The 22894-nt window shown below is 43.9% G+C and overlaps 1 protein-coding gene across 13 annotated transcripts in view; it reads left to right on the forward strand.

Annotated features, from left to right (window-relative positions):
- Window positions 1-22894, forward strand: part of SGCD (sarcoglycan delta) — a 393778-nt gene that overhangs the window by 270758 nt on the left and 100126 nt on the right. For 10 of the 13 annotated variants that reach the window (XM_068205996.1, XM_068205995.1, XM_068205999.1 and 7 more), the window contains one exon: window positions 5130-5315. In XM_068205996.1, coding sequence (XP_068062097.1) covers window positions 5130-5315 — 186 coding nt within the window. The remainder of the gene's footprint in view (window positions 1-5129; window positions 5316-22894) is intronic. The other 3 variants (XM_068206004.1, XM_068206007.1, XM_068206005.1) reach the window with 1 other exon arrangement.

Raw genomic sequence — 22894 nt, forward strand, 5'->3', positions numbered from 1 at the left:
TTGACTAGCTTGATACATAAAAGGACTCACTGCAGAGGCTCTTGCTTCCTTGCTAGTTTTCCATTTTCTTCTTAATTCTGAAAAGAAAGTATTGAGACAAGCTGACTATCAAGTAAAAAGTGTAAAATTTAAAAGAGACTGTCATAAATAAAAAAGCAGACATTTTTCTGTCCTTCTCAGAGAAGAGAAGCAATAATGACATCACATTGCTCACAGATTCTTGCAGCATAATAAAATATCACTTTTGGCTTAGGAAATGCAATTCAGAGATGGAGCTGCCTGTTACTTTGGTTTGTTCTAGCAAATTCTAATAGGTTTAGAGTTTTACTGTGTGCTCTTTGAATGCAGAGAAGGGACAGGACAGTCCCACTGTTCATCTTTTGGTTGAGTCCATCTGCTCCAAGCTATTGGTTTATAAATTGAGGTTCTTGCAGTGCACTTATTCTCAACTACATTTGTTGTCAAAGTGCTGCCAGCCCAAACAGCTGGGGTAATTATGAGAGCTTTCAAGATGTTAGAGGTGGGGAGTAGCCTGGAGCATTGAGGGATCTGAATGAGATGCTTTACCAGGATATGAATCCCCAAGGTCTCCCCAGCTGCCTGTGCTGAGTCCATTTTCCACAAGATGCAAGAGGAAAGAGAAGTGTTTTCCAGTGGAGTGGGCAGAGTGTGCCCTGATGGAGTACAGATCAAAAAAAGCTTGTTGATGTGCTTATGTTTGCCAGAATCAGGCCAGATGTTTGACTAACACTACATGTGGTGTACCCTGCTGAAAGAGAGTACTCATAAAAGAAAAGAACATTCCTTAGGATGTTTCCTTTTACTTTTTGTCACTCTGGCCATGTATCACACAGCAGTGATACCCGAGAAATGGGCATTGAGTGGTGATGGTGTTCCCAGCTCAGGGAAGAGCTGCTCCTCATATTTAGGGATAGGCACTGTTGACAGAAATAGAGGGACAAGCAGAGAACAAAGATTTAAGCTTTGGAGACACCAATAACAGCCACAGAGGCCAAGTTCATGGCTTAGATGGTCCTGGAGAAAAGTGCTATGAGATTTAACTATCCTAGCAAGTATTTCATCCTGTGGGCTGTTCCCCAATACTCAGCCCTTGCTGGCCATGCTGCAAGTGAGAAGTCGTTTTCCAGAGCCTGATCCTTTTTATGGAGACCCAGGTTGTGGTCTGACCCATGTGAATGGCCATAAATCAAATTTGGGTCATGCTACTGGTGGATTAATGGACCTGGGGGTGTCAAACTTGAGAGAGTTTTATGGGGAGCGGAGACGGAAAATGTCTTGTTGATAGATGGCTCAAAACACTCTTCTTCAAGCCAGATTTTGTTCTCAGTCACACTCCAGCAATGCCGGTTCTTTTGAACCTGGTGGATACTGTGCACTTAAAAGACAGAGAAATTAAAGAGGATGAATCTGCAGAGCATTTACAGCTAGTGAATACAAGTACAATGCCTTCCAGTGATATGGCAGAGAGCACCTCTGAAGGTTTTTGGGGCTTTTTTTTTTTTCTCCTCATTTCAGCCCAAAAGAAAAGGTTTTTGATTCAGAAAACAAAGAGAAAGAGAAGAGGATGTTGGTGATATGGACACAAAGAGAGAGCAGATGTGGGAGATGTAGGTCCAAGACCTGAGGGAATTTGAACCCCCCTCTCATCTCTGCAAATGTGTTCCCATCACCACGCTTCAGGTCAGCCTGGGGTCAGATGCTGCTGGTTTTTCTGATGAGGCTGTTACACCTCAGTTATAGGCAGGCAGGCTGGGAGGGGAGATGCTGTGTTGGCTCTGCAAGGCTCAGGGCCGTTCCTGCTGCAATGAGCTGATTCCATGAGCTTCAGAACATTTCCAGCAGCAAACTTCAGGAGGGCCCATAAGACAGAAGCTGATTTTCCAGACTGCATCCTCTTGCAGCTTGAAATTGTTCTTATAGGACAATATATCCTTCAAGTGTTGATCAAAGAAACCCCCACAGCAGAGAAACATTATTGATTCCTTGTGTAATACCTCACCCTACTCATGGCCCTCACCGAGCCTACAAAGGCAGCATGGCCAGGAATGTCACAGTGCCAGTGTTTATGTGGGAAAGGTGTTAATTCATCCCTGTGCATGTAAAACACTTTTCTGCCTCAGGAACTGTTAATGTGGGTTGCACGCCCTGAGTGAGGAACTTGCTGCCAAGAAGCACTTGGTGGAAGGAGGGAGGAAGGCATGGAGCAAAGATTTGCCCTAACTGGTGAGGTCTGGTGTGAATTTTGGAAGCTCAAAGCCAGCTCTGCTTTCTGGTGCCTTTCAGCTGAGCCTGGTTTCAGCTCTGCTGAAGGAAAGTGCTGAAGCTTCTTTGCAGAAGCACTCTGCGAGCAGCCTGTGCGGATCAGCGGGCAGGGTGACAGGGCTCTTCCAGTGGTCTTAAAAAAACTAATAAATCTTTCTTGTCATGGGCCATATCTCTAAGGTATGCTATAGCAAAAGGATGAATAGCTTTTCTAAGTGGACTGGATTTTGTCTCAGGCCCCCAGCACTTCCTCTTTGCAGTGTTGGTGTATATAAGGACTCAGTGTACAGCTTTTGTGCAAAAACTTACTACTTTTTTTTTGCAGAACCAAGAGCCCCTTAGTGAAATCCCCACATTCCAGGCTATATTTTTATAGTCATAGTCATGCTGTTTGTAGTTAAATTGCAAAGATTTGGCTGCTGCATTTTTTTCTGTTGTAGGTGGGATTGTTCATTCAGTGGTGGCAATCCAGTGCTGTGCACATTTCTTTGAGCCCTCTCACTTTAAAGTTTGACTTTTGGAAGGCATGCTTCTTTTCCAGTTTCTGTATTTGTTTCAATAGTATCTTTTCTCCACTGTTACAGAATTAAGTGGTGGTTCCTAATATTTTCCTGAAGAAGAAATGAAAAATCCTATTAAGCAGCAGCAGCTTTTCCTCTTAGTTTAGTAACTGAAAGGAGGGAGGTGTCACCAGCAAGTGCAGCCACTGGATATTCTTTCAAAGCAGTACTTTTTTGTCTGGTGTCTTAATTCTTATTAATGTTTGAGTCAGGAAAAGTTGCCAAATTTTAAATTATGACTAGCATACTTCTCCCTCCCACACAGTACAGATTATTGATGGTGGATATAGCTGGTTCCATAGGTAGTAGCCTTGCAGACTTTCTTACTCTGCTCATTTGTTTAACACACCTCAGCACTCTCTGTCCATCATCCTGTCTTCTCTCCCTGAAGAACTACAGACTTGAGCAATTTTTTGGTAGTATTTACATTTTGGGGGGAAACACTAACTAGAAACCAAATATTGCTTAAATGTGGCTGTGTGAGAGTTTGTATCGAAAGAACATGATATCTACAATTGCAATGTTATTTTCTTGTTAGGAATTTATACTGTATTGTTAAGTCTTGCTCATCACACATGTTGTAGCACTTTAGTTGCTCTGTCTCTGTTAGGGCAGCTGTGAGTTAAATATTTTATCAGAACTAGAGAAATTCTCAAAACCAGGCTACTGTATGGATGCAAGTTGCTCTTTGTGGTTGTGTTCTGTTGCTATAAATTCTTTTGATGTTTGTATAGTTTTGCCCCAGCTGGATATGCTATTTTCTTCATCCTAAAAACTGCAAGTAAAGAAAAAAAGCAGTGACAGCAGTAAAAAGATATCGTGAATAAACAAGTTTTGCAATAAAGGGGTATTTTAGCTGGGTATTTCATATTGTTTCTCCTTGGTCAAAACTTTTCTATGATTTGAGAGGGTTAGCAATGTAATTTATTATTTTTTTTTTCTCCAAGGGAGAGGCTGCATTTTAAATGTGCTCTCCAGGATAACCTGTTAAAATATTAGGCAGTAAAATCCTTGACTGTACAGGTGCAGTTATAATTTCCCCCAGGTAGTGGAAACTCTGTAATTTATTGTTGTTCAAGTTTGTATGGGTTGGCTTGGTTGTGGCAGTGTAAAAAGATCTGCTTTGCTCCAAGTCCATCTGTTTGTTGGTGTCCCAGCTCCCGTCCCTGAGCAGCATCTCATTCCTAAAACTGCCTCATTCCAGACATGCACATCACACTCCCACAGGGGAGTTCAGACTGCTCCCTCCTGGGATGTAAATTTTGTAATTCACTGCATACAAACATCAGTGCCAGCAACCCTGAGGAAGACACTTGTGGTGTTGAATCCGTAGTGCAAGAATGTGTTTGGTGGCTTCTTATCTGTCTAGAGTCTAAAATGCAAAACATTCAGCAAACTTTGTGTTACTAGTGATGATCTCCTCAGTCTGTGCATCAAAATAAGCTGAAAATGTAAGAAATGAGGCCTGGGAAAACCTCAGAAAGTGGCTTTCCTCAACCTGAAAATGGAGGGTGAGAATGTGAATTAATTCCTTTTCCCTTTTCCTTTTCCTTTTTCCTTTTCCTTTTTCCTTTTTCCTTTTTCCTTTTCCTTTTCCTTTTCCTTTTCCTTTTCCTTTTCCTTTTCCTTTTCCTTTTCCTTTTCCTTTTCCTTTTCCTTTTCCTTTTCCTTTTCCTTTTCCTTTTCTTTTTCCTTTTCCTTTTCCTTTTCCTTTCTTTCCCTTTTCCCTTTCCTTCTTCCACATTACTTTTGTAGGCAAGATTGATGTGTAGGAAGAAGAAAGGCAAACACTTCCCCTTTGCCTTTTTGTCTTTGCTTGGAGGGAATGATTTTACTTGAGATTATATTTTATTTTTTTTTAACTAAACCTCTAAGAAGTCATATTGCATCTTCCAAACAAACTGCTGAACTCAACTGCTTTTACCAAACGCATGCAACATTTTCCCCTCAGGATCCTTTGAGGCCCTGGAGTGCCTGCCTTGCAAAACCTGGGGCAGTGAGCAGAGTGGCTCCAGAGTGATTTCCATAGGATACCTTAAGACAGAGCTCTTACGTGTATTTATAAGTGCATTCATACACATTTAACACTTCACATTCTCTCTTGGTCTGTTACTGTGCACACCAGGCAGAAGGAAAAATAACCAAGGTATCCAAAGAGCTGCTGCCCAGCTGGTAAACTCTGCAAAAAACCCCAAACCCTCCAGGAGGCACAGACAGGAGCAGTTTTCATCCCTGGCTTTCTCCTGGCCCCGAATACACGTGGTTGTCTCTTTGTGATCATTTCAGATGCCTCAGGAACAGTACCCGCACCGGAGCACCATGCAGACCTCGGAAGGACCCCAGGTATACAAAGTGGGGATTTATGGCTGGAGGAAGAGGTGCCTCTATTTCTTTGTGCTGCTCCTAATGATTTTAATCCTGGTGAACCTTGCTATGACCATCTGGATTCTGAAGGTTATGAACTTCACAATTGTAAGTAGGGGTTACCCTGGAAGGTCTGGGGAAGATGAGGGAGGGTGATGGTCTTTCTTCTGAGCATGACTTCAGATACAGCTTCAATAATGGGGTGTTTCATTGCCATGGACAGTCCTTTTATAGAGAGGAGCACATGTACACAATGATCCTCTCTTTCTGCTGGATATTGCCAAGCTGAGGAATTGGCTCAGCAATGCAAATCACGTTCCTCTTATCTGCTGTATATGTATATATACATGTATTTATGTAAACAAGATACACCACCCATCCCAAATTTTCAATTATAAAGCGTTTTAAAATTAGTGAAATTGGTTATTTTGAACTTGGATGTGGAATGGGTTTGAGCTTTTCTCTTAGACTTTTTCTGCTTGTCAAGATTCTTGTCTTGGTTTTTTTCTTTGGGAAAATTCATGGTGATGTAGTTCTGGAAGCTTCATGAAATAAAATAAAATTTTACCGGGTATCTCTGTGGCTGTGGTACTTAGGTGGAGCATGTCCTTATCCTTGGGTTGCTGTGCTTGGTGCACATCAGTGCTGGAGCAGTTCCCCTTGCTGCACAGACTCCCTGGCCAGGGTTAGCTTTCCATTTCCAGGGCTTGTGAGCCTTTATATATGGCAGATCCTTGTTCTTCACTAGATAATTTGACTAGGCAGAGTGAAAATGAAGTTATCAGTCACCTCTTCTTCAAAGTAGTCATTGCCACCTTGTTCAGATGAGATTATTCATTTTAAGATTGCTTGAGTCTTCAGGAAAAGCCAAATCTGAGGTTTTAATCCTGGATTTGTAAAGCTACACTTTCCTAGACAACTTTCAAGGATCTTCCCAGCCAGGCTCTGATATGAACAGCATGTTTGAAGTCTTTTTGGCATTTCTTTCTCTGCTTTGGTCTTGTGCAGTCCCAAACAGCCGTGGCCTGCATTATGTCATTAATGGGCCATAAGAAGTTGAATAAACATCCTCTGGCTTCCTGTACCCAGCAGATAAAATGCTGTGTCAGGGGAACGTGCAGTATTCATTTTCTCTAACCAGGTTGCTGTCAAGGTGTGCAGAAGATTGCAGTGCCTGTGTGCATAGGGAGTGAGCAATTATAAAGCAGTAATCCAGAAAAAGCTCCTGTGAGCAGGCAAAGAGTGGCCAAAGTGGAGCAATTAATGCTTAACCAGACCAGTTGTTTAATCTTACGAAATGGATGCTGTTTTGATACCCATTTCATGCTGAACTGTGGTCTTTAGATTAATGGAGTTGAGAACTAGGTGTTTCTGAGGTGGTGGAGGAGTTGATCATTCAACATACAAGCAGTGCTGTGGGTATCAACCCGAGAACAAAATAAAAGGATTTCAAATTATCACTTTTCAGGAATACAACTCTATTTCTTTCTAATAACATAACTTCAGTCCTATGCATTTTTGCTAATTGGTGGTGGTCAGTCAGCTCTCTACAGATTGCTTGGGAAGTCAGGTGAACATCTCTGCTCCTTCTCCATCACTGCCCTCTCATGATGCACTTTGCAGGGCAGGTGCTGAAGTGCCATCTCCTAGGGATGTGTGCAGAAACCTCCCACTTCAGCAGCTCTGTCCCCCCCCACTAGGATACAGACTGGCTTTTGGAGGCATGCACTGATCTTCAATTTCTTGTCTGATTCTGTTTCCTTACTTGCCCTCGGATTACTGGGGATTATTCCAGGGTAAAGTATATTTGTGTATGGCTTAGTTAATTCATATCTACTAATGCTAGTGGATGATGAACAGCATTTGGTGATAAAAACACAGGTGGTGCTACTGAGTCCTGCAGTGGGAGCAGCTTTATGGTTGTAGGCCTGGCCACACTAGTTAGGGTGAGTGTTTCTGGCACAGCCAGTTGGAAATAAATACAAGAACTGGGCATGTAAAATGTGAGTCTTGCCCCAGTATGCCCCCATTCATCTCCTGATCTCCTGCTGCTCCTGCAGCCTCGCCAGCTGCTTTGGATCCTGCTCTGCAATCCCTCCTGCACCATTCCCTGAGGCTGAGAAAACCACTTGGCTAAGTGAGTTTTTAGAGGCAGACTTTTCTCTCTAAATAACAAATGTAGGAAAATTACCAAATGAGCAGATGCAAACATGGAAAAATCTTTAATTTGTTCCTGTTCTGATAAGAGGAGCTGAGAGTCCATCTGAGGCAGAGGAGTGATCTGAGTAGTCAGTAAGCAATAGCTGCTGCTTAACAGGTCTGAGTTACCCCAGTGCTTGCAGAACAGAAAGGAGAGAAAGGTCTGTGTTTCTGTTCTTCTGGAAAATGTAGTATTTCTAGCATCTTCCCGGCCCTGAGCTCTCCTTCCAGAACCTGAGTCCGTTCAACTCCACAGAACAGTCCTGGCGCTTACCAGAATTTAATGATGCTCATTATAGCCAATAAGTGCTCACAGTATTTTAATGAGCACAGCAAACCTGCTCAGGAAAACTCAGGGGTGTTTTAAATGCTGATAGTGGGGAGTGGAGAGTGGAGAAGGGGGAAGGAGATGAAGCAAGACAGTCTCAGGATAAAAAAACCACCTCCTCATGCTTGCCGTAGCACTATCCACCCACTCCACTTCCTTGTCCAGCCCTGACATCCTTTTCTCTGCCCTCTGCCTGCCCTCCTGCTTGTGCTCCTGGAGACAACCCCTGTGAAATCAAGCCATAAACTTCCAATCAGTGGCTTTTAACAAGCAAACATCACTAATTTATTCTAGGTTTTGGTTTTATTTTAATGTTTAAGGCTTAAACAAATGTATGTGTGGCTATTGCCTCTTGCACAGGGCTGTCAGTGTCACATCTGTGTGGGGACAGCTGGTCCCTGTCTGCTCTGTCCTCTGGCACAATCATTCATTTCTCATGTACTGTTTGATACGTGATTTGTTTTAAATGCCTTCATCCAGCACAGGCTGTATAAAAAACAGGCCTAGAGGGGACCTCAAATGTCACCTGCCTGTCCCACAGCTGGTTCCCATAGCCAGGTCCATTTGCTGTGTTCATTTACATCAGGGCTGAGCTGCCCTGGGGCTGCAGGAAGCTCTGGGCAGGCTGCTGCCTCTAAACCTTGCTTGGATTTTTAAGGCAAACCACAGAATGAATCTGTAGCAAAGCCACCAGTTTGGTTGAAACCCAAATGTACCCTGAAGGTGGCCTAACCTAATTGAGGTAGAAACCACCACTCAGCACATCCAGCACTCAACTTCTTGATGGTACTTAGATAGAGAGTGCCCTGCTTCATTCAGATCTTGAACAAGACTGGTATTAAGTCTGTGGTTTGCACATACTGGGCTTGGGGAAGTGATGTTAATGCCTGTGGGCTGTGTGTGTGGCTGAGCCACTCCGTCTGCAGGTCCCACGCAGCCACGGCTGCATCCTGCAGTCACACCAATGTGGCAGAGGGCTCACCTGCAGCTGTGGTGGGCTCAGCCTCCAGCCGTGGTGATCATAATGTCCAGCTGTGGCAGTCCAAACCTCCAGCTGTGCTGGTCTAAACCTCCAGCTGTGGCAAGCTCAACTTTGAGCTGCACAGAGCTCGGCTGAGGTGGGCACAGCCCCTGCATCGGTTTGTAGGTCCCAACTTAATTATAAAGCTGGAATGAGAGCTCTTAACAACCTTCCTCTTTCTGGTCCACCTGCATTAGCAGCCAGTGATGCAGCTCTTTAGCAGCAGCTTTGCCCGTGACTGTGCATATTAGCACCTGGATATTTTGTGCTGCACACCAATGATGTGCTGGGGATCTCTATTTCACCTATTACTAGTGAGCTTAAAGCATTTTTTAAAAAGCTTCCTGTTGTATTAGTTTCTGTGTATTAGAAGAAAAGATGTGCTTACATAAACACACTAAACCAATATCCTTATTTTAAGCAGTCCAAAGCTAAAAAGCTCTGATAACGGGCAATGACAGTGCACTGACCTCTTTCCACAAGGGTAGCACACAGTGCCTGGTATTTTAAATGGTGTTAGGAGTCTGAAGCACTATCCATTAGTACCCCTTTATAGCCTGTTAGGCAGCAGGCAGAGCTTCAAACCGGAGACATGAGGACTGTGTCCTGTTGTGGCTGCATTTAAATATCAAACACCCACCTACTTTTCTGCCCATCAAATCACATAGGACCCTTTGCTTTTCCTTTGCTCTCCCTGTGTTTCTGCCACAGCTCCTGTTGCTTGTTATGGATTGTATTTTTTGGGGGCAGGAGCTGTTTGCATATGTAGTCTTCTATACTGGCAGGCTCTACTAGACTTTAAACTGTAATAAATAGAAAATAATAATATTTTCCCCCAATCAGTCTGCAAGGCATGAAATTCCTGGAGAGCTGTCTTCTAAGAATCATCCAAAGGAAAGGCTTCAGATTAGTTTTGTGAATAAAATATTCTGCAACTTGGTATTCAGGAGTGCCTCCATGAGCCAAACTGAGCGTGTTCCTCCAGACTGGGAGAACACCATCCCTGGAGATGTTTACAGATGTGCAGCTGTGCTAGTTAGGGACAGGGCTTAGGGTGGACTTGGCAGTACTGGGTTAGTGGTTGGACTCAATGATCCTGGAGGTCTTTCCTGGCCTAAATAGTTCTGTGACGGCATGTGCTGCTTCCAGGCCTGTGCAGGCTGCTTGTGCCATCTGTGTGTGCAGCTCCACGGGGATGCAGTGTGGAATGGGAAGGCAGTGACCTCTTCCTTCCACCTTCTGTGGGGCACAGAGAGGGGGGGGGTCTTCCCCTCCTGGCCCAGTCAGGCTCAGCCTGGGGGTCCCTGACCACAGCCCTGCCACCTCTGGGTTGTCCTTCCATAACCACATGAGGTTTGCACCCTTCAGCATGAAGTTCAGCCATATTTTATTATTTTAATTGAGCAGGAACAAATTACTTCAGTTGTTCAGTTTTCCCCCCTTTTTTTGCCTCAGGCTGCATTCATAGCTGAAGGGGTCTGGTTTAGCAATGTTGAATGAAATGTTGGCAATTTAGAGAGATAAAATGCTTCTGTGGATGGCACAAATGCTAAATACCATTATTATCTTGCTTTCTTTATTAAAAGTTGCTAGGAAAACTGAGCTTTTGAAATTTGGTTATGAACAGTTATTTCCAATACAATTACTCCCTCTTGTGTGTAAACTACCTGCCACATTTCAATTACAGGAAAACAGTGGGGTAATAACACAGCAGTAAAGATGGATTAGAGTTAGGAAAGCTCATTGCCCTAGCTGGCAGGATTCTTCTATTAATGATTTAGAGGAATAGACTTTGTTCTATTTTTTTTTTAATCAGAGATTGGCTCAGAAGAAAATGACTGTTCTGTTTATGTTCCCTTTTCATGATTTCTCTGGGGTCTCTTAGGTGCAGTGGTAAAGCCAACATGGGAAGGAACTCTGATCAGCTTTTCAGCTTCTGCTGGTGCAGCTGTAATCAGTCAGCTAAAATTGGCTGGAGTTAGAATTAATATTACTATATCCTTATTGAGGAAAGAGTGAAATTCTTTTTCTTCCCTCTCCCCCTTGCACACACTCGCATTACAGAATTGTGCACTTTCCCATCCTAATTCATGTTGCTCTTTCTGTAGAACAAGTAATTGTTCTGAGACTGCATGCACGACCCAAGAGCTTTGTGCGTTTCCCTCCTTTCCCCATTCACATGGACTGCATCTTCTGATATAAAGATGTTAATCTTGCAGTGGCCTGACAACACCAGCAGTGCTGTGAGTGATTGTACTATTAAGTGAAGAAGTTCCTATGGGTGAAAACCTTCCTGGCTGGATTTAGCAGGAATCTTGGCACTGATATCAGTGGATCAAGCTCTTCACTGAAATGCTTTTTATTTACAGTTTTCTTTACAGCAACTTCTAATTTCTTTCCTCTAGGTTGAGGATAAAATGTGCTATGCTTTTCTTTTACTCTTTTTTAGACACCTGAATTTCATTCCTGGAGGGTTTCTGTTTCTTCATGAAAAGCAACTGGGGTTACTTATCTTTTTTAAAGATACATATAGTGCTTTTTGCCTTCACTCACTTGGAGTTTAGAGTAATATAGTCAGTTTCAATAGGATATTGTGTGAAGCTATTGAAAGTTTGACCCCTTCATTGCTGCATCCTCCAGGGCATCCAGTATTTGGTACTGGTGACTTATTGAGTTAAAGTGCATCAGTTTCGTCTAGTGTTACACCTTTGAAACATTGGTCTTTCATAATATTTCATTTTTATTATCCTAATAACCACATTTTCTCAGGCAGTACAAGCCCATAAGGCTTTCTTCATCCTTGTTACTGAAAAGTGATGAAAGGTCCCCATATTTTTACTTCTCTGTCTCTACTCTCTGCTGAACCACTGAGTTTTTAGAGGCCTGCCATGGCATTGGATATGCTGACAGATTGTGCTGTGGGAGCAAAAGGAATAGTGAAATAATAAGTCTTCTTCTCGTGCCACTAACCTAAGCTGCATGTGCTGCACTGCAATCACTTAGGTAACTCTGTGTGTTTTTTCTTTGACAATTGCTCAAGGCAGTCTGTGGAATACAGAGTATTAGGATGGCAGATTGCCCTTTTGCCTCAAATATTTTGTGTTGGATTTCACAAGTAACTGAGGTTTATGGGACTGTGCTTCCATCTTGATGGACAGGATTCCAGCTCTCGGTTCTCAGATGTTTCTGAGCCACTGTTCATGCTCAAGTCATCTGAACAGAACTATGCATCCAGGAGAAACAAATATCTCAGACATATTTAGTTACTGCATTTTTCAGAGGCAGAACAAAGAAGTTCTATTTATTGGTATCTCTACTGTGAGAGAAGCTGCTGCATAAATTCTGTACTTACTACTCGCCAGGAGGGAAAGATGTTGTAAATGTCCCCACAGCAGAGAAATGCTTTATTGGTGCTGCTTTCCTACTGGACACTAAGATACTCGGGGCACATCCCTTGGTTATTAGTACTTCTGATTTGGAGGGAAGTCAGCAATACCCATCTCCTCACACCTGCAGTTCAGTGCACGTGTGCAGGCAAGCCATCATCTGCCAGACTTGCTGTGTGGGCCATGCTGAGACTCAATAACTGGTCTTGTGTATATCCACAGCAGGAAAATATCTGATGGCATTAAAAATACATGATGGCTTTGTCTGATGTCTCCAAGAACAGAGGGATACAAATAGCTGGGGAAGGGAGGAGAGTGGCAGGGATTTGGGCGGTGTGCAATGGGAGGTCGATCATTTGGTTTTTGGAATAACCCTTCATTTCCAGGCATTTCTGCCTGTGAGCAGAGGGCCCTGTCTGCTGGTGCCCCAGGACCCTGCTGTGATGGGGGGAGCACGATGGGAAGGGTTAACAGCTCAGAAGGAGCTGCTCACTGTGAGGTGGAACAGCAAGGAGGGCATGGGTGGGCTGTGCAGGGAGTGAGTCATAAACTTTTGATCCCAGATCCTCCCTCCTGCCACCTCCCTCCAGAGGAGATTGTTCTCAGCTTCTTTCATCTGAAGAAATAAGATATTTCATATTAGCATTCATCTCAGTGCCAACAAAAGATCTTCAGACTAGCAGTTCTGAAGCGGAGAGAGATTTGTCTCTTAGAGAACATGTAAAAGGTATTATTATAGATGTGCAAAAGAACAAAAACAAGCTCACTGCTAAAATGTCGATTATCAGTTAGTTCTCTGAATAGCTTACAACCTGATCCTTCCTCATATTCTCACAGTGCAGGAGGAGAAATGATTTAATTTGGGAATCCACACAGAAGTGGCGTGCCATGCTGAGCCATAGAGTCAGTTTTCTGCTGCTGCTTCTCTTGTTCCTTGAGCTCTTTTCTTTCTTTGTAGGCTTCCCTCCTGAACTCTCTGCACAGCAGAGAGCAATGGCCTTCCAGGCTTTCAAAACCTAGCAGCCACTGCTGGAACAAAAATACAATTCCTCTGAAGCACCTGTTCTGCATGGTTGCCTTCAGGCTGAGGTGCTGCTTGGAGTAGCCTCCATGCCTCCATGATCTTGTCCTGGAACTGCAAAGCCATCAGCTTTTCAGAAAATCTTTCTTGGCATTCTGAGCCCCTGCTGTTGGAGCATAACCATGGAATGGGAAGGGAGGTGGCTTTCTCTTAGAACTGCTGAGGAAAGTCTGAAATACTGAGGAGCAGAAATCTTCCTGTGCTTTGTGTGGAGCTGGGTCCTGCCTGCTCAGTGGGATGAGCTCGTGTTTGGCTAAAATAGGTAAAAGAGAAGTGCCCTATTCTTCCCACAGTTGTACATTTACTTTATTTACCTTCTGCAAGTGTCTTCTGCTGTGATGACTGGGGCGCTTGAGGCCAGAGCTGCAGCCCTGTGCTGTGCAGAGTCTGTCTCTCCCCTCCTGCAGGGGGGGGAATATTATCCCTGTATTAGCTCTTCTGCACTCCCATGCCTCATTGATGGATGCATTTAAAATACCATTTTGGTATTTTAATGGCACAGGCCACTTCCTGTGCCTGTTCTTCCAGAGCTCTGCAGTGGAGATGAGCTTGAATATATCTCTCGAATTCATCATACCTTGAGTTTTAGTTCTGGCCATTTCCACCTCAATTGCATCTTCCCCTGAGCCTGTCCTGCCTCCTCTGCCATGGCCAACAGCAAGATGGACTGAGGTAATTATTTGTATTTTGGCCTGTTTCTGAGGGACTGCACTCCAGTGCACTTGCATGAAGGACAGCCTGTTAGCACTGAAATGATGTTGTTGCAGCCAGACTTAGAGAAGAGGAATAGATTCATGCAAGTAATTCAGCCTTAACCTCTTGAGTTCTCATTACTTTGCGTCCACTCACTGCTACTGCCCACCTCTTTCCTTTCTAAATGAGATCCAGTAACTAAAAGAGAAATTATGGCAATTTTCTATATGAAATTTGTGATTATTTGCATTTAATTAAAGGCTTCTCTTGGGAAAATGAAGGGCAGCTTAACCTCAGAGAAGCCTCTACATCTCCAGTAATTGCTTCTAATTGAAGTGCTTTGAGTTTCCATCCCACCACAAGAAAAGGAAAAAAAAAACCCTCAAACCTGAAAAGTTCACTCCCACACATAGGGTCCCTGAAAATTATTTTATCCTTTTGCAATTAAGGTGACTGAGGGTCCTCACAAATGATTCTTCAGTGTGGGCTAACCAGCTAAAATTAAAGCTTCATTACTGCAAAGGCTGGTTTGTGGTGTGCTGATGAGAAATCCAAGGCACAGCCCATATTCCTGAGCTGCTGTGCTGACAGGCACAGATGCAGGGGTGCAGGTGCACATCTTTTGCCTAAGTGCTCCTGGTGGTTTCTGGTTTTCTATACTTTTTTTACTTCCAATAGTATTTTGCTTATTATTGGCTAAACCTTTTTGGCTCAGTGTGTCCTGCGAAACACAGGAGAGGAGTTTTCTCAGCTGGAGGTGTGCAGAGCTGATCAGCAGGAGAGCTTTTGGGGTTGGGAACATCTTGGACATTTTCCTGCATCTCCACCTGCGTGAGCCTTAGTTTTTGATGCTGCAAAAAGTGTATCCTTCTCATGCCATCTCCATTCCCTGGTCATCCTGGCACATGGAGTGTGTCCCTAGAGCAGGGGTGTCATTTTATAAACCGCCCAGCCCTGGCACAGGGCTGGGGAGAGGAGCATGTCACCTCATGACAAAGGCACCACCTCCACTCAAGCAGCACTTCCATGACACAAATTCTGCCTAATTACAGCTATCAGCATTTCTGTGCAGCTCCTGACAATGACATCTCTGCTTGCACCCTTTGGTGCTGTTGAATCCCTCCTTGTGTTATGGGTCTGAAAACAGGCCTGACATAAATAAAAGTTTGTATGTTGCAGCAGCAGACATGGCCATCTTTTGCTGTTTATTCTGTCCACTGAAGATACCAAAGTTGAGAAACATGAGAGTGTTCTGCTTTCCTGTGTTCTCACCTTGTTCATTAATGCCTGGTATCACACAAGTCAGCAGCAATGTGCATCTGATTTCTGCTCTTTATTTTCCCTAAGGTTCTCTTTAATTTACACAGAAACACAGAAAATCTCTAGATGGACTGAAATCTTTCAGAGTGATCTCTGAGATGGCTGTGGGTGAATTGTCAGAAATGGGGGCATCGTTGTTTGTCTTTTTTTTTTGAAGTTGCAGTTGCAGGTAAACACATGAAAACATTAGTGACCTGCCTCTCTTAGTTTCTTAGCAAGCAAACATGCTTAGAAAAGTACACCTCTTCATTTCAATGATCAGGAAAAAAATGTTTTAATTCTTTCTGCAGAGTCCTGGAGTACTTGTATTTCGTGTAGGTGCAAGTCATATAGACGTGTGTAGGTGCTGATTTTGATTCAGGTTATTTAATAGGGTGGTATTGTTTCTGACAACAAATATTAATCTTTCAAAACAAGACCTTAGAGAATTTTGTTCTAGGAAATGGGGAAATCAAATGCCTTTTATAGTCTTTATTTTCTCTAGTATAGTAGGAAGGGAGTTCCTGCTAGTTAAATATTTGTGCTAGTTACACAAACCACTTCTGAATCAAGCACTTATTTACAGGGAGATGTCATCATCAGAGACTGATGGAAGGCTTGCAGCAATGCCTTGAGCCTTGTGAAAGGAAGGAAATTCAGCCTGAGCAGCTGATGGCTGAGTTGTGGAAATACCAGGTGGATTTACAGAAAACTGCTTTGTCTAGAAGGGAGAACAATTCACTTCACCAGCAGGTATAGATTGAAAGGCAAATTTCATCTTTATTTGAAGTTTCCTATTGACCAGAGATATTTGTCTTTGTTGGTATGATAAAGGATTCAGCCTTGTGCTTTGCCTAAGAAGCAGACTGGATGTTAGAAAGCTGATGTGTGTAATTCTTTTCTTCTTCCCAGTGGAGCTACATTTACTGCCATTACACCTTTTTTCTAATAGGAAGCTTTTGTGCAGAACAGTTTGCCTTGTCAGTCCTTTTTATACTGAGCTGAGAAATGAAGAACTTTTACATATTCAGGGTTGAAATAGCAATTCTCTGTACAGGAAGGCTGAGGCCAGTAAAGACCCTGTTGTTCTTGCCATATCAGGAGCTGGGGCATCCTCAGCTCTCTTCCCACCACCATTGTGGTCACTTTCCATCCTCCCAGCTGCCAGCCAGGGCAGCTCATAACAAATTTGCACTCACCAAAATGGCATTAACAGATTTCCCTACAGGAGCAATCTGCACAAGGGAACAACATTCAACTTGAGGGCAGAAATCTGTGCTGTAGGTGGGGTCAGAACCCGGGGTGGGAACGCAGTTAATTCCAGTTTTGCTTGTAAATTATGCTAAACAGACATGGAGTGGCCAGTCAGTTGTTGCATGACTCAGTTCTCCCCTTGCAGGGTTGTAAATGGGTGGCATCAAGTTGGGGTTGCACAGTTACAAGTGAGGGAAGAACAGACTGGCAGCTAAGAGCTCCAGAAGGCAACTGCAAAAGACAGGGATTAAACTTTGAAATATGGACAGTGTCTGGGCAATTCCAAAGAAGAGTCTGTCCTGGTTTGGAGGTTTTTTAGAATTCCTTTTCCTCCCTCATAGGCAATAGAAGAGACTGTTGCTTTGGGTTGGCAATAATCTGCAGGGTGACATGTTAAATGGGTTTCACTCACCTACGAAGTTTGTCAGTTTAAAACAAATACATAGATACTGTGAGGATTTATGCAGTACAGAACATATACAGAACCCAAGAGAGCTCTGCAGACAGAAATAGCTGGAAAAAATAGTACAAATCCATGCTCTGAAGTCTCGCAGAAACAGGCTTCCAGTTTTGGAAACATGGCATAGGAACTTGCAAATGGTGGACAATTACACCCCTGTAAATGAGAGTAAACTAATCAGTTGTGCTCATTTCTCTTTCCTTTTCCTCACTGCATGTTGTCCTGTTCTTGAAATGAATCCATCCAGTAAGAAATGTGAAGTTCAGTGGCTGAACTCTCTGCTCAGTCACAGTTCTCCCTGATGCTCATGTTGGCTGAAATGCTCACTGAGAGCCGGCGTGGAGAGATGATGAGATCCATGGTGGGGAAATGACCACCATCCATCCAAAATGTTTTCAGCAGCAGCACTGGGAAGGGAATACACTGGTGTAATCTGTAGCTCTTGTTTCTGTTTTAAAGGTCTCTAATGAGCCATGTGTGCACTGCATTTCACCCTGGGAAATCCCACTGAAATCTGGCACTCGCGTTTCATTTCTTATGCTGCTATATTTAGGGCAGAAAGCAGATCTCCCAGCGTGGCTCCTTCTGGCTTCTAGAAACCCTGCAAAGTGTCTTAGTAATATACACTAATTGCTTACCAAAGCTGCCAGCTCCCTGTGAAAATCCTTTCAGAAGATGGGAAGTGGAAGCAGAGCGGTTGCCTGCATTTTGTGCAGGCACGTGGCAGGAGCCAGTTGTCATGTCTGTGCCATGAGGATGAGGGACAGATGACCTTGATGGATGTGATGTTGTCTTCATTACTGCGGGCTCACATTCAAACACTGTTTTTCTGCCCCTCCATTTTCATTCTGTGGATGAGGAGTCCAATCAGAGGTGTCTCCTTTGAGTTTTAATGAGTGAATTATATATTTCTTAAACCTGCAGTCAGTGGCAATCTCAGAGCATACATATTCCCTTCCTCTGATGTACTTATTTTTAATAAGTTCCCGTCCTTCTTGACCTTAGTTCCACTAAAAGTCATTCACAGCCATGCCAAGTCAGGCATTCAGCATCATCTTGTTATAATCAAAGGAATGGACCTCTCTGTTCAATACAATCTCTTTTGTGTGCTGAGGCCTGCCAGCCCAGCTGTACCCAGATACCTGCAGTTGAAGTGAAGTGTTAAAGAAATCTGGTGCCATGCTGTTTTTCTGTTGTGGGTAGGAAGGAGAAGCAATACATGTCAGTATTAGCAGTGTAAGGTGAGAATATGGTATTTTTATATTCTGGTATTTGGAGAAATATTTTAGGTATTTCATAGCCTTTCCATACTTGTCTATATAGGAAAAAAATCTTGAAAACTGAAGAATAATGGAGTGACTACAATTTGGTAGAAATGACATTCAAAATCTACTAAATTAAGCAGAGAACATGTCCATCCCAGCAGCTTTCTGTTACCTTTCACAGTTCTTTGATAGGGATATAATTTTTCTGTAATCACTCAGAGAGATGGTTGGATATTTTTTCTATTAAATTCTGAAGGACTTGAACCTTTTCTGGCTTACCTTTGCTATTTTTCATGTTTATATACAACAGTACAATGCATCAGCATTTTTATACATTTCCCATATAAAAATGAGCCATGTTTATAGAGGCTGTCAGACTTTCTATTCCACAGAATAACTGGAGCATCACTGTAAGTTGGCACCAGCCTAAAAATCACATATAGTTGCTGAAATGTCTTATTTTATGGCCCTGTTGCTGTTTAATAGCTAAGCTGTGCCCGTTTCTTAATTTACCATCTCTGTCCAGGTGTGCATTGGTGTCGGGCGATGCTCTGCGGAGGTTCCAGGGTAGCTCTGCTGTTTTGTGGGTGCCCTGATCAGCAAAGCTGCCTGTTGGGTGAGGAGCTGCCCAAGCTGTGATAATTAAATGGTGAGGTAAACCACTCTACACTGGTTTAACCTTCTTTCAGCAGGTTTCTCCTGCCAGGCACTGGAATAGAAAATGATTACTTTTTTTCTCTCTCTCCGCAGTATTTAGCCTCAGGAGATTTTGGATAGGTTTTGGCTATTACAGACACAGTAAATGCCTAGCTAGAAGCTATCTGGTATTCATAACCTTAAGGTATTTAGGAAATCATAAAAGCTGAATGGATTTTCCCTCTTTTTTTTTTTTTTTTTTTTTTTTTTTTTTTTTTTTTTTTTTTTTTTTTGTAAGAGAATAGCTCAAAGAGCTGAAGGCACTGCTTGCCTTTCAGGTAAATTCCATTCAGGATGATAAATTATGGCTGAACGGAACCAAAATGTTCCTAATGGCCCTAGTCAAAAGGCCTATTACAGGATGTCTAACTCACTTAAATTCCTTTTGGCTTTAAATTGTTAATGATTAGGTCTTTTAGGGCTAAAGTGATATACACTTAAAGGGCACTTTGCTTTACGGTTAGCCAAGCTGAGCACCTCAAGTGAGGGACACAGATTCACTTGAGTGACCTTCAGGCAGAGAAATCAGGATGTTATCTCTACAAGTGGGTAATTTTGAGGGCATATTTGCAGGACACCAGGCAGGCAGGTCTGTGGTGAAGGAAGCAGAGGAACATTCTGGCGCAGAGAGCAACAGCAGCTTTGGCCAGCTCTTGTGGTTTTCAAATTGCACTTTTGACATTGCAGAGGGAAAGTTTATTTGTCTTTGGCTATGACATTTGGAGAGGTAAACATTCAGTGATGTCAAAGGTGATTTCCCAGAGGAACAGCTGGTCAGCTGTAAGGCACCAGTCCTGTGCTGACTGCAGTTCCTTGGGTTTAAGTGTGGTTTTGCAGCAGTGAAGGTGCCAAACCTGTCTGGCAGTCACAAAGGTTTGGACTGCTGTCCAGTCTTGTGCTGCAGACCAGTGAGCAATGCCACGTGTTTGTCTGAAAGGATGGGCAGTTATGTTGTAGAAATCCCTTCAGCATTGTCAGCTTTAGGAACTTCTCAATTTCATAGATTTTTAATGTCTCCTGACAGTGAATCACAGAAAATTCCAAGTCACTTCACACAGGCACTTACGGACCTGGGTACTCACAGCAGCCTTGCTCACATGGATATTAATGTTCAGTTTGGCTTTTCCTAATTCATGGATGAGTTTATTGGAACTGAGTTTTGCCTTATAATCCTTTTCCCTGAGTATTATCAGCACACAGATCCAGCAGCTGCACACACTGCCTTCTGCTCAGGCAAAATCAGAGGTGACCTGAAGATCCAGTCCCTGGACCAGACTCACACTCACCTTCCTTTATCCAGGGCTTTGGTTCAGGGCCAGCAAGCAGCACATGCAGGAAAAAATGCCAAGCAGAAATACCAGGAGTGGCCCCCTAATAAAACATATGCCCATGCACAGTTGGCTTGCAGAAAAAGCTGAAAGGATATTTTCCAAAATATCCACATTGCTCCTCAGGCTGCACAGTCAGCTTGCAGGCATCCAGGACCATAACACTGCCATCTTCTGACATTTTTATTGCAGAATAGAAGACGAATTCTTTATAAATTTCAAAATACCCATTTTCCTTTGGTTTTTCCCCTCTTGGTGATGCAGCTCCCCGCTGGGGAGTTTAAACAAACATTGTTCCCAGCTTGTTTGGGATGCTGTTAATGGGAATTCCTGGCCCAGTGCAGACGTCTGGCTCCTCCAGAATGTTTCTATTCCCTGCTGTGTCACTTCCCCTTTGATATCTGATGAGTCAGCAGGTCTTTAATTGCTCTTCCTCTTAGCAGGGAGTTCTCTCACTCAATACATTAAATATTTGATTGCCCCAGGTCTCCAGACAGAGCAGGGCACACAGGGGGATTTACAGCTCCCAAAGCAAAGCCTGTTGCCCTTCCCGACAGTGAGTTTGGCAGCTCAGCCCGAGGCCATGCCTGGGGAGCCTCGCCTGGAGTTGGGGGGACCACAGGGATCTGAGCAGGCCAGGTGGTTTGGGATGCTGGCAGGCATTGTGGGATGGCAGCAGCTGTACTCGGTAAGGCTTGCTGCGTGAGAGTCTGCACATCGCCAGGGAGGCCCCTGCATGGCCAGGAGGCGAGTGTGGCCACATGTCCTGCAGCTCCCAGAACTCCTTTTCTTAAACTTTTTTTGAAGCAGCAATGCAGAGATACCCACTGGAACACTCCTGTGCTTGGTGGATCGTGGAGTGTGTCTTCAGGGACATAGTAAGATGGGCTATTATAGCAGTAAAATTATCTTCTGGTAACTTTCTTGGATATTATGCATGTATTTCATACTCAGTGAGCTGAAATAAGGAGTTTTAATCGTGTTTTCCAAGTGTTTTAGATGAATGCACCATGTGGGGACAATCTCTGTGCCTTCAGAAGGAAGCCTGGCTTTCAGGTGGGGCTGTTCCTTGGGCAGAGCTGGGTTTTCAGCCTTGCAGGTGGCTCCTTGAGAGGGGAGATCCAGTGCAGCATTCACAAGCATGCTCAGAAATCTGGGATTTGCTGCTGGCTGCTGCCTCCCCGCTCTGGGGAGGAATCGCTGCGCACGATGCTGTGTGGGAGTGTGCAGACTCACACTGGGGGAAAGCAGCAGCAGTCCTGAGGATTGTCAGCAGTGTAGGCTTGAGGCAGGAGCTGCAGTGCAGTCTGTGGAGGAGAATTTCCCAAATGTACCTCTCTGCATCTGCCTTTGGGCTTCCTCTTGCTCTGAAGTCTCAGGGCCTCCGTGTTTCTAGTGGAGCGTGGAGTTGTGCTGGGAGTAGAGCAGGAAGAAAGGCTGAGAAATGCAGACAGCAGCGTGCACTTCACACACACATTCCATCACTTCATCCCTGGTGGGTGGCACTGGAGAGAAGAAAGACCTTGATGGGGATAATGGGGGAAGGAAGAGCCCTACAGCCTCACTTTGTTAATCCTATTAGCCTAATGTAAGAGAAGCTGCTGCAGTGCACATGCTCAAGCAACAACTTGAAAAAAATCACACAAGTTTCCCTCCCACTGAGTCAAAGAGAAGCAATCTCACTCCCACTGAAATGAAGTAAATGTAGCTTCTATTAGAGCAGAGCAGTGAGCACCAGAACTATCATTTTGTAGAGCAGACCTTTTAGACAGACCTTCAGATTAAGAAAAATAGGTGCAGAATAAAATTCTGTCCTGAAGGAAAGTTGGCAGTGCTGCAGCAGTGAGACAGAGGAGCCCTATGAATACATAAGTGGTGTTTTCCCACATTATTCAAAGTGCCCACTTGCTGAGCAAGTGGAGCAGCAAGTTCTGGGCAGATGAGGAATGGGGAGAGAGCAGTCCATCCACACAGAGCCTTGACTTCTGCCAGGCTGTTAATATCAGGGATGTCTGTGACCTTCCAGTCAAGCAGGGGAGAATAACTCTTCAGCAGTCAGGTTCAATCCAGGTAATGTTTCCAAGATTAAATGCATACTTGCAGACTAGATCCAATTGCCAGTTTTGAACCCTTCCTGTCCGTACAATTTTCAGCGTTCAGGCTGCTGCAGGTTTCGAGCTGTGGTGCTGTATACAAGGAGAGAGCTGGCAAGAAGTGTGTGAGAGCTCGAGAGAGGCTTCCTTTGCTCTGAGCAGTGCAGAAAATCCCCACTGTGATGCCTGGAGAGAACCATCCAGTGCCTCAGTACCTGCATTCCGCAGGTGCTCTCCAGGTGGGACACGCCCTTGTGTCCCTTCAGCCACATCCAGCTCTCCAGGAGCTCAATCCCAGTGGTTCTGCCAGGGCTGTGGAACGTGGCTGAACAGCCTTCAGGGATGAGATTGACCATTGTGGCCCTGTGGCACTGCAAGGCTTTATTTTTGAAGGATACCACTCAGAGATTTGACCAATACCTTCATTACTGGAAACCAGTTGATGGTCCAGCCCTGTCTAAAGGTTTGAGCACACAAGGAAAGCTTGGTGACTGTCAGCTTTCAGCTTAGGCTACAGCGAAAGGCTTTTACAGCAGTAATACACACTGCGTTCTAGATTGGAAAATCAGGGAGTTTGCCACTGT

The sequence above is a fragment of the Anomalospiza imberbis genome, chromosome 15 (genome assembly GCF_031753505.1).
Source record: "Anomalospiza imberbis isolate Cuckoo-Finch-1a 21T00152 chromosome 15, ASM3175350v1, whole genome shotgun sequence".
Classification (NCBI taxonomy): Eukaryota; Metazoa; Chordata; class Aves; order Passeriformes; family Viduidae; genus Anomalospiza; species Anomalospiza imberbis.